General features: G+C 30.6%; 1 protein-coding gene across 4 annotated transcripts in view; it reads right to left on the reverse strand.

Annotated features, from left to right (window-relative positions):
- Positions 1–769: 769 nt before the first annotated feature.
- LOC127730444 (corticotropin-releasing factor receptor 2-like) overlaps positions 770–16,805 on the reverse strand; it is a 147,657-nt gene continuing 131,621 nt past the window's right edge. For 3 of the 4 annotated variants that reach the window (XM_052238870.1, XM_052238869.1, XM_052238867.1), the window contains 8 exons: positions 16,033–16,153; positions 13,617–13,770; positions 12,098–12,176; positions 11,184–11,274; positions 9,589–9,674; positions 6,796–6,931; positions 3,840–3,881; positions 770–1,358 (listed from right to left, as the gene is read on the reverse strand). In XM_052238870.1, coding sequence (XP_052094830.1) covers positions 1,134–1,358; positions 3,840–3,881; positions 6,796–6,931; positions 9,589–9,674; positions 11,184–11,274; positions 12,098–12,176; positions 13,617–13,770; positions 16,033–16,153 — 934 coding nt within the window. In that variant the 3' untranslated portion in view covers positions 770–1,133. Of the gene's footprint in view, positions 1,359–3,111; positions 3,183–3,839; positions 3,882–6,795; positions 6,932–9,588; positions 9,675–11,183; positions 11,275–12,097; positions 12,177–13,616; positions 13,771–16,032; positions 16,154–16,805 lie in introns of all 4 variants that reach the window. The other variant, XM_052238868.1, reaches the window with a different exon arrangement.

The raw sequence follows: 16,805 nt of genomic DNA on the forward strand, positions 1-16,805 counted from the left end.
TGAATGAGCAAATATAGAATTTTGTTTTGTTTCTTCTGAGTTTTGTTTTGTTACTTGTATGTTCTACATTTTGCAGGACATTATTTATATACGAGAGGCGAAAGATACCAAAGGGACATCAAACTCAAAAGTCGAAAATAAACTGATAACGCCATGACAAAAAAAAGAAGATCAAAAGACAAACAACAGTATTCAAAACACAAGATAGAAAACTAAATACCGAGCAACACAAACCATACAAAAAAACGGGGTGATCTCATGTGCGTGCTCCGGAATGGTAAGCAGATCCTGATTCACATGTGGTACTCGTCGTGTTGCTCGTGTCAGTACAAACCCGTGAAGTCTAATTCGGTTGGTCACGGTATATAATACGTTTTTATATCGTCCTTTCTATGGCATTATATCAGGATGATACATGTGTCCATAACTTTTAGTTGTACGTATATCAGTTAGAACTGACACTAAATCTTTTTTTTATTTCTTTTTAGCCCAATTTTTGGGACAAATCAATACAGATTAAAAGGGTTCGAATTAATTTGAATAATCCATGAATAATAGCAAACAATCGTCAGCTTCAGAAATGTACATGTTTATGAGATATATACATTTAAAGAGTGTATTACATTGTATGAACTGCTTTTTGTCTATGGTTTAGCAATCATTAATATTATAATTATTATTTTGTGCACTTCTGCCTATTAATTAGTATCCAATTTGTTATATTATACACTATGTAAAGATACAAGACTCTTCAGTTTATATATACAGAGTTTGTTTTATCCGTGATCATTGCATGTCGACACAAAGACAACGATAGAATGATAGAGAAGTCAACGTCGATCATCCTGAATGTATAAATATCAATAAATTATTCCAGAACACTGATAAAACAATATGATGTTAATTCAGTTGAAGGATTCCCATGTTTTTACTCACGTATAGTATATTATAGTTTCTTGAGTCTACAAGTTATAATCAGTTCCAAATAAAGGGTGAAACATTTATGTTTAGGACGCAAGATTATGATTATTCGACCATCCAGCAACGAATGAAAATAACAATGGCCCAGAACTTGCCCTTCTATTATTGACTAAGTTGTGGACGTACTAAACTGACATTTTATTTCTCCGTTTTCACAACATATTTTCACTTTCTGCCAGTTCATCATCATTGAATCGTTGTGAATTCGACATAAAACGAAATCCATTCCTACCGGAAGTGAGTTTACCATTTGTTGGTGCTATGCTGTCTCTACCAACGACACTCATATCCTGAACCATCGATGTCTTTGTGTATCTTGTGCTTAAAGCCCTAGTGTCTTGGAAAATCTTTAGCTTTTTCTTCAGGACCGTCTTAACCTGAAAAAAAGTCATTATTAATAAAGAAAACGTTTTTCAACACTATTTCAAATGAAGCTTAATGTTTATCATTTTGTGCCTGTCTTTAAGACATAATCAAAAGGTGGCTTAAATAAAACATCAACTTTCATTTTGAGGTCTATCTCCATAATGTTAAATTTTGTGTTTAATTGTGAAAATTCTGTCAGTTGAAACTAAGTTACGTTGACAAGAAACATAATCTGTGCATGGAAACACTATATAATGTTTGTAATTTTCAAATCTTTAACACGTAAAACAACATTAATTATTTTAACACGGAGATAATTGTCGTACCGATGATTCGAATCCGTAAATAATTGACCATAATTATGCAATACAATGTCAAATTGTTATACGATACATCTAAAATTGATTTGATTATAACTTCAAGTGTGTTTCCATGCATCTTATATAATAATGAAAGTTATGACTGTCTGATATGTTATTTAAAACTAGGAGTTGCTCCTTTGTTTTTGTTTTCTCACAATAAGTACTAAAAACTAATGTCATCTGCATTATGACTAGTTGAAAAAAGTAACATAAAAAGAGAACAGCTCATCAATTTAAGTTCTTTAAAGTGCTATCGTCGATACTATTAGCCCTTTAAAGATAGAAAACTGTAAGGATAATTCAACATTTGTTACGATCCATATTTATTAAAGATCTCATTTAGTGGAAATTAATCAATTTAAAATAATTCAATCCCAAAATATAAAAACTCTACGCTCAATGCCAAATTTAAAACTCGGTTAACTGGACAAACTGATTCAGGGATTATCATTTGGAAACAAAGAAAAAAATTATCAAAACCTGAATTTAAATAAATAATTAATAACTATACCAAAATGAGTCTCTTATAATTCGTAAATTTTAAGAGCTATGCATCGACACATTGTCAAAAGGAGTCAATTCATAAATTTCGAACGATATTCTATGTATTTCGTAGTGGTTTTTTTTCGGAGTATTTTTCTTTTAAACATAGAAACCGTAAAACCTACTAAAACTTTATAAAAGAGCGCAAAGATATTACCATAAAACTGAGTTTGAAATACGGAAAGGCCAATCTATCAAAAAAAAATAATGGCATAAAAAGAGTCGTTAAGATATGTTTATTTGAATGTCAATTTTTTCACATTTTATCACCTTTACCTTTGTAAACTTTCATAAACAAAGGTGTAAAAGACAGCAGTAAATTGATCAATGACAACGTTTCTAATTTTTTAAATAAGAATATGCATTGATGAAAACATGAAGCATACTCTGAAACCATCATAAGACACCATCAACAAACAACGTTCAGCATGCGATTAGTAAGTTTGTCATATCATACCATGCCCTCAGCTATTTGATTATATACAGTTAGAAAAGAGATTGTGTTAGTTGAAAAGGTATACTGACTTAGTTAAAGTCAGACTGACAAGCACCAACTTTTGTAGACTTTTTGCACTCTTGATTTCTCTCAAATGAAAATATGATGGTAATTTATATCAAATTGAAAAATAGTTAAATGTGGTTTGGGAAACTTTGAATTAAGATAGTTCATTCAAATCTGTAAAGTAAGCATGAATTTCGAGATGAAAATAAAAATTGGTGCCAGGACGAAAAGCCCTCTAAACATGCGGTTTTTTCTGCAAATAATCAAATCACAAAGACAACATTTTCCAAATGTTTGACGTTTAGTGCAGACTGCATACAAGCAACAAATCCAATCCACAGCTACAGTTCTAGATACCTAGTAATTAAAGAATAATTTGCTCTTGATTCCACCCAATTTGTTATTTTCTTCTTTATAACAGTCTGCACCTACGAAAAACAATCATTATTAAGGTCTCCGAATACACTGGTGAGCTAATTCTGTGAGTGATAATAACTGCTGCATTCAGAAAGAAGGAAACAAATATTTGTAAAGGAGTGTCAAGGCATTGATCAATATAAGGTTTTAGCTTCGTTAACATTATTGTAACACGTGCTGAAGTGATCGATAAATCATGAGGTGAAACATGTGTATAATTAGAAAGATGCAGTTAAAGCTGTTCGCTTTTGTGTAAAATTTAACTTTCATGCAAATTTTGCAAATGATCCGGTGTCATTGTGGCGATTTTAATAAAGGGTGTTTCCGTATCATACAGATTAAAGATATATTCAAAGCAAGAAAAAAGCATTGTAGGTTGTTATTATACATTCTATTTGTTCATCCGTTAGAACCATCTTACTTGCATTTGTTGCTTCATAGGAATTATACATGAATAATTTTTTACTTGAATAGCTAATCAAGAAATAATGATAACGATAATAATACTTCAGAGCACTGAAACGTAGATTTCATAATTGATTATTTTATAATCTAACTTGAATGAAAAAAACATTTATTAGACGAATATATCACAAATGAATCATTAAGCATCAAATCAAGTTAAACACTATTATGTTTTGATTAAAGGCTATTTATAGGTAACTTACCTCTCCATTTAAGAAGCAGTAAAACAAAGCCACAAAGAAACCCTACAACAAATAGAATTGTTCTTTTTATGTGATTATTATCTTTCTTATTCTGCAGATAAACTAGAAAGCTAGAAAAATATTTTTAAAGATCATGTAATAAAACAAAAACAATTTCCATAGAATTTCAAAAAAGATTTCTGATCATTTCTACTTTAGAATACACGATTTTGAAAACAGTACAAGAAATCTTCGAACTTCTAAAATTGCTTATAAACTTGGTTGTTCTTTTCAACAGCAAGCATTTTAGAACATTTACATCCGAAGTTCCAAAAGGAGGGAAGTATTTTTGATTATTATTAATACATTTGGCAAAAAAGTGTATTTGAAACAAAAACATTATAGTTCTAGCACTAATACAGTTTCCTTATATATTCTCTTTCGTTATGTTAAAAACAACTTGTATTTTTTTCTTGAAAATATGAGATAATTAACTATTTTTTTTTAAAACCCGAAGTACATTTGGTATTTGGGAAATGTTCTAATCATTAACGTACCATGATTAAGAACCTCGTTCATCCACATCAGACAAATCCATAAACATTCATTCTTGGGTACCCTTATATTTATAATGTGCATAACTATTTTAATATAAATTGAAATTAGTTCACATGGTAGATTGTTTTTGTGCATAACTATTTTAATATAAATTGAAATTAGTTCACATGGTAGATTGTATCTTACACTTTCCGAAATCCTTGTTTTCATTCTTATTAATTTTTACAGTTAAAGCTAGCAGTCAAACAATCATTATTCTTGGCTATGCACGTACAATGATTAAGAGTTGGCGAAAAAGACATCTTTGTTTAATTTTTCTACAACATTATCCATGCAGATAATAGCTGGTGGTATTGTTTTCGCCGTTGAACAAAAAATTAGATTTTGAATTGACTTGCAAGAACAAAATAATTTCAATTTGACACGTGTTCACATAGAGGTCTAAGCAGGTGCTTTTACGATACATTGAATAAGGTTATGATTAATTCCTTATCGTATGCTGTCAATTTTGGTGTTTTTGTTGCCAAATTTTCTGTTTTCAGTGTAGTATTTTAGGAACTGTGGTCGTTGTTTGTCTAAGTCACTTAGTCATGGCGTTGTTAATCAATCTTCGATTTTTTATGGCCCTTTTGTATCTTTTTACCTTTTTTTATGGCAGCAGTTCGTATATGCATTCAATGTGGACTCAATTATACATAACCAAACGAAGTGTCGGTATTAAAGATGTTTATCTTAAGCTTTTTTTAAACTTAGTAAACGAGGGATGGGTAAAACATTTAAATGAGCAAAACAAAAATCTAGAAAAAACGATATGATGTGAAAGTGAAATATTGATTATAGGAAAAATTGAAGACCTAATTACTTTACGTTATAGTACTTTGGTTGATATTTGGGATGAGATCTAGATGGCCTTTGCGAGTATTCCCTTGATGTGATGTCGCGTTTGAAGTTAGGCACCGGAAAGAATCATGAGTGTACGGTTCACCAATTACAAAGCTATTTAAGGTGATACAATTTCATGCCTTTTACTATGAATTGTAAACAATGACTAGTTTTCAATTCCCGTTTTATTTTATGTCCAACTGTAAAGGCATCATTTTCGAAGAATATATACCTAAGTGGCATCATTACTGCAACACAGATTCGATTTTGAAAATTTATATGCTATCAACGTTAAGACACTCTAATTAAATGGTAGACTTTTATCGCCTTCGGGATATTTTTATAATCTACCAGACACTATCTTGTCGTCTTCATTTTGAATATGTCAGGATAAATCTCATTTAGATTGGTTCTGGACAAAGACCTGACAGAAAGATTACTAGTTGAATAACTGATGAAAATTACAAGACGATTTAATGTCTTTTGTGAAACTTGAATATATCGGTTTCGATGCAACACTATCAAATGCAACTTCCAACTTGATAAAAGTGAATAAAAAAACCTTTAATCAATGGTTTTTGTCAACACTAATATTGATAATGTCTCAAGTAACAATCTTTCCGCCTATATGTTACATAAACATTACTACACCTTTGAATTTACACATTTCCATGGCCAGCGCATATAAAGCATTTTAAACGAAACAATATAAATAAGAAGATGTGGTTTGAGTGCCAATGAGACAACTCTCCATCCAAGTCACATTGTATAAAAAATAAACAATTATATGTCAAGTACGGCCTTCAACACGGAGCCTTGGCTCACACAGAACAACAAGCTGTAAAGAGCCCAAAATGACTAGTATAAAACAATTCAAACAGGAAAACCAACGGTCTAATCTATATAAAAAACGAGAAACGAGAACCACTTATGAACCACACCAACAAACGACAACCACTGAACAACAGGCTCCTAAATTAGGGCAGATGCATACAAATGCAGCGGGTTTAAACGTTTTAACAGGCGCCAACCTTCACCCTAACCTGAAACAGTAGTGTAACATTACAACATAAAAAGACACACATAAAATATCAATTGAAATGGCTTAACTCGATCAAAAGGACATATAAACAAAAACAAGTAAACATACACTGAACGAATAAGTTTGATCTATGACTCAATAAAGACACAATATTAATAAAAAAGATGTAGGAACAATCTCAAAAAGACAACTCTAACCTGGGATAAAATGGCGTTGAATTAAATAACGTACACAAGTAAACCTTTTTACTCATTCATGTTTTATATAATCATGTTGTACATAAAAACTAAATACAGTCTGATTTGAACATATCTTTTTTATTAAATTGAATATTTACTCATTGTAGGAAACGTCGAAGTAACTGGACGAGTCATATGGGCATTTATAAAATGTATTTCTCATTAGTGAGACTGACAAATAATTATTGTGAATATAAGAATCAAACAAATATCTAACAGTTTTCAAAATTTTACATAATTATATTCTATAACATACCTGAAACGACTGTAAAAATGCATTGATATATTGATGTACTTCTACAAAAATATGGTTATCACTTGGTGGCCAGATAAATATAACATATGTGATACCCAGCAATGGAAACAGTGTTATTGTTGCTTTAACTGCTTTCCTGTTAAAATCAAATTATTATACGGTTAAGTTATATATTAATTAGGTATCAATTTGATTGATTGATTAATAACTTTTAACAATATACCATCAATTTATCCATAATTGAAGCCAAATTAGTTATATATGCCGGACATCCATTTCCGGACAAAACAAAATACTTCAGAAGTTATTTACCCTTATCAACTCATGGTTATTGATAACTGACTTCGTATTGATTTGCTTTCGTTTTGTTTGTATACATAAAAGGATATATTGGAAATATTTAGACAGCAATCGAACGACAGAAAAAACAAATACATCTAGTAGTATGTTGTATTTCTATGTTGAAATAGGCTTTTTGTTTGAAAGCACAGTTTTTGGTAATAAATATATAAAAATCATTCATGACTCACATTTTGTCAAAAACATTTTGTTCGTAAATGTATATGAATATTATATAAAGCAAAATATATTTTAAAACAGCTTGAGTACAAATCCACCGAGGGACTGATATATCAAGTGCAAATATACATTTCTAACATTGTTTCGATAAATTCATGACGTTTCTGGTTATGCAATCTAGGTGCAGAACTTTGAGTTATATTTTCCAAAATATTTTTCCATCGTCCCTTTATGTTTAATCACAAGAACTTTAGCGTGGATTGATTGTCTCAAGGCAAATTTGACTTTAGATGGATTTGGCTATCTATTTTAGGTATTTTTGTCATATAGCTCTTCAACGGTTTCGGTACTTATACATCTTCGGATTTCAAATGTTTGGCTTTGAGCGTTCCTGATGAAGGTAAATCCAGAAAAGCGCTTCGGACGCATAGAATTATTTAATGTGTTGTTTTCAATCTTTGTCTCAAGTGTTGGCTAACTGGGAGATATGGCTTTTTCGTAACATCGCTTCTGTGTCCATTGAGGCGTATGTGGAATGACTGGTTTGGCTCACAAATATATTGGAAATTTTTTTTAACAAAAATACCGAAGTCCAAGGCAAATTCAAAAAGGGGAAGTTGCAAGGACTATGTGGTATTATTGATGAATATTGCTGATTAAAGCAACTGTGTGTAACATTTACAGCATTTCTCAACAAACGAGTGGCACTCTAAAGAAGCGAAACTTGGTTAAGACACGTCAACCTGTAAATGTTCCTCAGATTATTCGGTTGCCTAAACGCTATCGTAGATGGTCTCGGGAAAGATCTTCGATCGTTAAGTTTTATTCCTTTGATCTTCAATGTACTCGAATGACATCGAAACTATTCCAAAAAGATAGGTGGAAACTTAGAAGACATGGATTACTTTTTCTTGTTTATCGTTGCTATTGTTTCTATTTGCGATTCTCTCCACTTTCAGAAAACTTGTCTTTTTAGTCTGATGTGATAAGCCAAGTTAAAAGCCTGGTATCTTTGATGAGTTATTGTTATTTATTAAGTTTGCTTTTATGGGAAAACTGTATTAAGTTCGAATTATCTTGGAAATAGTTGTGAAAAGAACACGATTTCCGAATAACTTTGCCTCATCCGATTTGGATTTATTTTAAACTTCCTATTTCCTGTTTAAATCAATACCATATCCAAAAACAGCACATCATGGCGGCCCTTAATGAACAAGATAAGTCCAATAACAAACAAAGAATTTCAAAAACTTCTTAAATGAAAATAAAATTGATCTACGACTAGCAATAAGGCAACTGAGCCTGACAAAAAATTTCATTTACTTCTTTTAAAATTAGTTATTAATACATGTACCTTATCATTTGACATTATTAGTTTAATAAATAAAACATAATAATTAAGATTCTATGATGAGTTTATCATTCACATGGCACGGTGTTTTCTCGTAGAAGTCATAGTTAACCCAACAAAAAATATTGTACAGTGAATTGATATGGTCATATGAAACATTTTCTATTTTTTATATGTTTTTATACAGATATTTGAAATACAGAGAAAAGAAAAGAAAAAAAATTAACTTAGCATAATTGACCACACATGTCTTTTCCGTTCTACCTTTGTGTAAAAAAATAGAACAATTATTTTAAAAATGATTAGGACATTAATTCAAAATTGGATGCATACATTAATGCAAAGACTGATTTATGATGAACAGCAACTCCTTCTCAAGCTACCAAATACCATGAAATAATGTTGTATATGCCATTCGTTTGTTACAATATCTGCGTTCTACATGTGTATTAAGTTCCCGACTCGGTTTTTTTATTTAGTTCTTATAACTTTTGCCAAATATATAGAAACCGGAGTCCGTATTTTAAATCTTTTATACGGCCTCGCATATACGCAATTATATTCCTGAATCAGTACAGATATGGCTAAAATCCAACAACATATCTAAAGCAAAAAAGCACTAAAGCGTTCTTTAATGAATTTTTGAAAAATAAAATGAATTGGCTTTAGATAAACGAAATTAGGTACATTCCAAATCTAATAAAGCAATTAAGTTTAACCAAAATAGACCACAAACTCCTTTCAAGATAAGTCATTACTACATGTGCTAAGTGGATATAGTGCTGTTTGAAAAATCAACATAATAATCCACTTTAAATGCTCGCGATTTCGCGGGTATTTTCATTTATGAATGACATGTAATACATATAATCTGAATAAATTAAATATTTTAATTTGAAAAAAATATGTGCATTGAACGTTACCTCAGCTGTTTTGTTTCGAGACTGTGGGATGACCGTAACTTTGTCACTAATATCCATATTATGCTGCCCAGAAAAATTATATTCACCTGTAATAAATGAGTTATTGTATCAATGCGTTACTTTCTTAAAGAGGACTTGAGTTAATGTGAACACTCAGTATGAATTGACACTTCAAACGCAAGTGGTCACTTTCTCCTGACAATTAAAATAATATACAATTACTTTAAGATTACCGTTCGATAAGAAAACTTATCATTGTCAGTAGAAGCATATGCACTACAAATGATAGACAAGTAAAGTATGAAAAGGGTAAGATTTAATTGATTTAATACAATACATAAGTAGAAATTGTCATTTGATTACTCACATCGGTACATCTACCAGGTTAACATTGATCAAAACATTTAAAATATATACATCCCATTTTTTCAATAGTCCAATTGTATTTTATGTTTCGAGATGTTATTGACTTTCTTTTTTATATCTTAGTACTAAAATAATGGTACAATATTGCAATGGAGGAATATTGAAATTGAATTTAAAAAAAATGTTTATCTAAGGTAATTGCACTTGATTACTGAGAATAGATAATAGCCTCGGCTTATAGTTGTTTGTGAAGATCACTTGTTTAAATACATATTTGTTTCCATACAATCATTTTGTATAAGTGTAGCAAAAATATTATGTTTATTATAAATATGTAAAATTTCTGACACACGTGAAATGATTTAATTAACCAATCTCCAAAGTTTGAATGAGTACTGAGTTTTTCTGTAAAACAAGATAATAATTTACAAATCTTATAATTATTCCAAATCATAAATAAAATGAAAATTATTTTTATAAAAAAATGCCGAAAATTTTCCTTCCACGTAAGGCCGTTATAAAAGGGTGGTAATCCGTGGTAGATGAGTGTATGTGGTCTGATCTCAGACGATTTTGAGGAGTTCCATACTTTTTAATGTTTATTACACAGAATTCGAAACTAAGAACTAAAACAACCAGGAAAAGCATACATTATATTTCCGGCTCTTACAATAAGCTTATGTTCATGTTTTCCCGCTATCATAAACATTGATTAAAGGGGACAAGAAAACTCAATGAGTTTATCCTCTTAAAACGTTTTGGTTTTTTATTTGCTTTCCATACTTTGGCATCGAGTGTATGCGATGATGGCTATTTAAGCAACACACGTCGTGCACGGGAATCAATATATCCTTTGTTTTCGTTTTTTTTTCAAATAATGAATTGAAATAAGGTGTTTAAATTAGAATTTGATTTGAACCGTTAAATCAAGACACAACGGCATAGCTCTACAGCACGGTATCATATCGAAGAAAATTTCAGATTTATATCTTTTAAAAAGAAATTATCATTTTTCCCAATCGTATTAAACATCAAATAAATGTGTACATGTGTAATGTTAACTCACAAAAGCGCTGCGAATAGATGACCCTGAGTTGACAAATTCTGATTTAAAAAATAAAAGTAATCAAAAAAGTATACGCTAAATCGTTTATTCATCTTTATATCTGCATTTTGAATTTAGAAAAATAAAGGATCTAGCTTAATTTTCGTATGATAGTGATGCTTACTGCTAATACAAACAAAATAGGTGCGATGTAAATGTAATCCAGCTTATCAGCTTCTGACTCTGCATAGTTTTTAGACTTTGGCATGAAACACCTAAATAAAATATAAATAATATATTAAAATAGAGACTGGAAGGCTGTTGGCTAGTTAACTTGACAAAAATAGCTTATCAATCTAAACAATAACAAGAATGTGTCCATAGTACACGGATGCCCCACTCGCACTATCATTTTCTATGTTCAGTGGACCGTGCAATTGGGGTCAAAACTCTAATTTGGCATGAAAATTAGAAAGATCATATCATCGGGAACATGTGTACTAAGTTTCAAGTTGATTAGACTTCAACTTCATCAAAAACTACCTTGAACAAAAACTTTAACCTGAAGCGGGACAGACGAACGAACGAAAGAACGAACGAACGGACGCACAGACCGAAAAACATAATGCCTCTCTACTATCGTAGGTGGGGTATACAAACAATCATGTTAACTTTCTTTAGTAACCAAAGCATTAATTGTAGATCATACAGCAAAGCCATTTGATATTGGTACTTCGTCATTCATTTGATTTACAGACTTTAATCCATAACTAATTGGTTAACTATAACAGTATGATTTAAAACAATATGTTTCCAGTTCTTCCATAAAACAACATGCTTTGAACATACACAATTATTTCATGCTGTACATGTATAATAACTTTATATTAAATCCAAGAATAACTTTATTGAATAATATTTATCAGATATTCTCTGATTAGTGTTTAATAATTTATGGATATTATTGGATATATATTCCATAGAAGTCTCATTTAATTTTAAGGTTTATACAGATATTCTAGCAGAGAAAGTATTTTGGTATAAAACTGAGGTATCAATGGGTTGATGAAGATTTCATCACATAAAGTATAAACTTACGCTGCTACATCACTAGTTTCATCTGCTCTAACTTGTGTCCGCAAAATCACCCAAATAGCAATTATAACGGCCGGAACGCCTGAAATTAAAACAAATCCCTCTAAGTTGAAAAATATTTAAATACAATATTGATCAGGTTAAATGAACTGATCTGCTGACAGTCAGTAGCATTATATTCGTATTTTTCTATGTATGTGAAAAAATGGGATGGATACTTGATATATACTTAATATTAAAAGCTTAATCACAGATATATAGGTAAACTACTACAAAGATGTTGACGGAGTGCAATTTTTAATAGAGAAATGTATTTTGTACCCCTTTGTTTCATACAAGAAAAATGAAATGGGGTCAATATGTTTATGTTAGTAAATGAAAACGTTTCTAGAGTTTTATCACTTATTTAAAAGTCAGGGGCAAGGAATATATGACAAACTTTTGTTTTCTCAAACAAATATATCATACACATGTTCACAATTTCTTATTTACAATATCAATTAATTTTTATATTTAGTTACAACAAAAACGACTTTACGTTCCGCTCTTATTATTAAGATAATAGGTAAGATCAATCATGAAATCATTTGATTTTCAGTATGTAGGTCTTAAAAGCATTTGTTTTTACAATTTAAATATTCTAAAAGAATTTGATGCGTATTGGACTGCAGAAAACCAGGCGTTACAAATGTTTTAAGTGCACAAAGATACGACTAATCATAAAATATAGTCTTATTTAAAAAACTGGCTAACACTAATAAAGAAAACAAATTGCTTTGAGTAAGTGCCAATTGTAAATTGTTTTATCCGTATTAACCCCTTCTTTTTTTATGTCAATACAGACAAACGCATCATGTTTGTCCAAAGTTCGTGGCGGTTGTGTTATTATATGATTATTGTTGCTATTAAGTTACAAGGAAAATGCTTCTATTTATTATAGTTAAAAATCCGACTGTCTTCACTTATTAAGTTGGATATTTGTCTGATATTAATAAGATAACCAGTACTTAACAATCATTGATATCATGATATCTATTTTGTTACAAGATAAACAACAGTGCTCAACAAACTGACTGTTAGAAGTCTTCTTACTTATCATTAAGCACCTTAATTGTGTAATGATTCATTGAAGATTCTTAAGTTAAATTGTCTTTTATCTGAGATTAATTAGAAATAAATTACATATCTTGCATCACATTGTAACTATTAATACATATTGTAATACTTCCCGATCACTGATATCAATAGTAATCATTACATAATGGGAACATTTTAATTGTTTATCTTGCATCATACATTTGCTTCCTCAGAAGTTTCGAAATAACCATTGACTGATGTATACTTAATTATTGTACATGAGAGTCTTTATAATCATAATCACAGATAGACGTTTTACAATTCATACACGACTCTGCTTTAATAGACGTTAATGGTACTATCTTGTTAACGAGGAAGTAATGTATATATGGTGTGACAACTATGATAATGATACAATAAATTATTTTTTTTAAAGCTTACTTACACCATCCTATAATGATGAAATACCACTTTCTAATCTTATCCGCAGAGTAGGTCCAGACAATAATAATATGTAAGTATAGTCCTTCTACTAACATCCAGAAAAAATTTGTCATTTGAGCATAGTTAAACAATGCTACCTCTAGTTTACATGCCCACTAAAAAAGAGTAAAAACATGGTAATGGTTGTTATTAACATTCTAACATTTGTTGCATATATTCATTATGTCAGTGTAGTCAGAAATTTCACATATTCGCTCTTAATTGATTATTGTTTGCTTTAGTCCATTGGCAAGTAGTTCATCCATACTCATTATGTCAGTGTAGTCAGAAATTTCACATATGCGCTCTTAATTGATTATTGTTTGCTTTAGTCCATTGGCAAGTAGTTCATCCATACTCATTTTGACAAGATGAAATACTAAGGAAAATTCTACTGTCCTCTCGTTATGGATTTGATATAGTTAATCTATTTATTGTTGTTTAACGCCACTTTCAGCACTTGACTATATCGTGGCGGTAAGTTTATTTGTGATGGAAACCGGAGTGTAAGGAAAAAACCCGACTTTCAGTAAGAAACTGACAATCCTACCACGTGCGCGGTTCGATCTTAAATCCTCAGTTTTACAGGCTAGTGAAACAGTAGATGAACTACTTAGACAACTCGCGTCCCTCGAATTTGATATACAAGTGTTATTTTTGTCAAAACAAAAATAAATTTTAGTCTTATAAAATCATTAACATATCGAAATAAGTATGTTAACGGTGTGTTTAGTTTTCGAGGCATTTTCTTCATATGAGCCAAAAATCTGCGTTAGTTCACCTTCATGTACCGTCGTTGTCATATAGCAAACAATATGGTGGGAATGGTGGCGTATCTTTACAGCTCATATAAAAACCCGTTTAATTTGTCGTTTTTACTTATTACAGAGAAATCAACCCTCGAAAATCTTCAACGATCTGAGGTTCTAATTTATCGTCACTGAAAAGTCTTTTGTAGTCGAAACGTGCGTCTTGCGTACAAAATTTAAATCCTGATATCTATGATGATTTTAGTTATAAACATTAACAATTTTCTTTTTGAATGTTCTTATGTGGAATATAACATCAATTGTTAATGTATGTTATTTAGAGCAGTACGCAATTAAATAAGTTCAACTATGTGATTTGTGTAATTTATATAAATTTTTTAAGAATTTCCTTAAACGACACCAAACTCCATCATCTCACGAGCGTGTAGTGCTATATGTATGTTGTTTCATTTTTTTCTTCTGTTCATAGTCGTATATTTCTGTGTCAAGTGTACTATGTCATATGTTGTCTAATTTTATGCCTTTTTTTAATTGTAGAAGAAATCGTAAGTTTAAAACCTGTGTCTTAACCATTGTAACTTTGCTTGTTTTGACATTTATAACATATGTTTAGAAAACTAATTTTGATCTTAAACGGTCATTTTTATTTGAACAACTCTTAAATGACTGAACAATTAACTATTAAATAATTTCAGACTTTTTCACTGCAGTAAATTCAATACTGTTTGGACAATTTGCTTGCAGTCAATTAAGATCTGCTCAGTAGTGGTCTGCAAAGCTACAGAACAGTACTGCATGAATTGTTTGCAAACCAATTGTCTGAACAGTACTAAATTTACCGTAGTAGATAAGTCTGACAATTGACTGAGAGACTTAACATGACTAAATAATGTATTGTTCAGACTTTTCAGATGATGTTTAGACCAAAATAACCTTTTCAGACTAAAATTCATTTACCAGTGCAAGTTGCTTAAATCTTCATTGGACCCTGTTTGATAATTGTCTCATTGGCAATCATACTACATCTTCTTATCTTATAACCATGTCCGGAAATGTTTTATTTGCATGTTTTCATATCTTTTAAAGATGTTGTATTGTATTGACAATTATATGTCGTTTTAACTGTTACATTTTCAAATGCTCCAAGTTTGTAAAATATGAATTTCCTCAGGCATTTACTTTAATATAATAAATAATTCATTATTTGCAAAATATATTAGGGCAATCAACTGAGTGCTTTTAACAGTCTATTCATTATCAGAACACTACAATCCTGGGAGAAGCGCATTAACGGACACAAAAGTAATAGTTATATGAATTCCAGATTATTGAAATCTGTATAGAGGTAGTTTTATGTGTTTAAAAAAATAAACGTCAAGCACCTTGAACAGGAAAATATAAACTAGGTTTCATCGAAAAAATTGTAAATGACTTAAAGTCATGCAGTTAATGCTATTATACAATGATTTTCGTTTGACAGTGATCCACTCGCTATATGATCACACATTTTCAGATATATTCGATTTTTTTATTTCATAGTAAGCAGTACAATTCAAACAATCTTAATCAAATCCTCAGTTTAAAAGAAAATGGGGGAAAATAATTTACCTTTTCATCAGCTTGTACGATTGGCCATAATGTATGCTGCATCATGATCCAAAGCAAGTTACGCAGAATAAACGTTGCTATAAGATGGCTATGAATTATATTCCGCAAGCATCGCAAACTCCTGCGAAATAAAATTTAACTTTAATTATCATGAACTGATTACATTCTTTTCTATTTTCCCGATCCTAAAATAGGAAAGTTACACACCACAACATTAAACACATTTAAAGCAATTTAAATATAAGGCGACATGTGAAGCAATATCTTATAAGTTCACATAGAATATAAACAAATCATAGATACCAAAGCATGCTTTCATGTTCAATAAATAAAGCACATGTACTTTGGACATTGTTTTCAATAACTGTAAGCATTATTATTATATACTCCTGCAATCGGTAATTAATTCACTTGTTATTCCATAGATCTACCAAATAGGGGTCACTTATACGCCTTCCATTTTTTTGTTTGTGCCCCTAAAATCCTCAGACAGGAAAATCGTTATTCGCAATTTTATCCATTTACAAAATTGTGTGACAATTGTGATTATAACTATTCTGTTATTTATTGCATTTTGAAAGAACACAGGAGCGAGTTAGAGCTTGATATTTGGTTTATTCACAACCTACATAGTTTGTGTGTATTGTGTGTGTATGGGTATGGGTGAGTGTGTGGGTTAGGGGGGGGGGGGGGGCAATAATTTGAACAGAATATCTTCAAATAAGCCTCATATATGTAAATCATAATGATAACATAATTGTGCGATGTCTTTG

Source organism: Mytilus californianus, unplaced genomic scaffold, assembly GCF_021869535.1.
Source record: "Mytilus californianus isolate M0D057914Y unplaced genomic scaffold, xbMytCali1.0.p SCAF_2, whole genome shotgun sequence".
Classification (NCBI taxonomy): domain Eukaryota; kingdom Metazoa; phylum Mollusca; class Bivalvia; order Mytilida; family Mytilidae; genus Mytilus; species Mytilus californianus.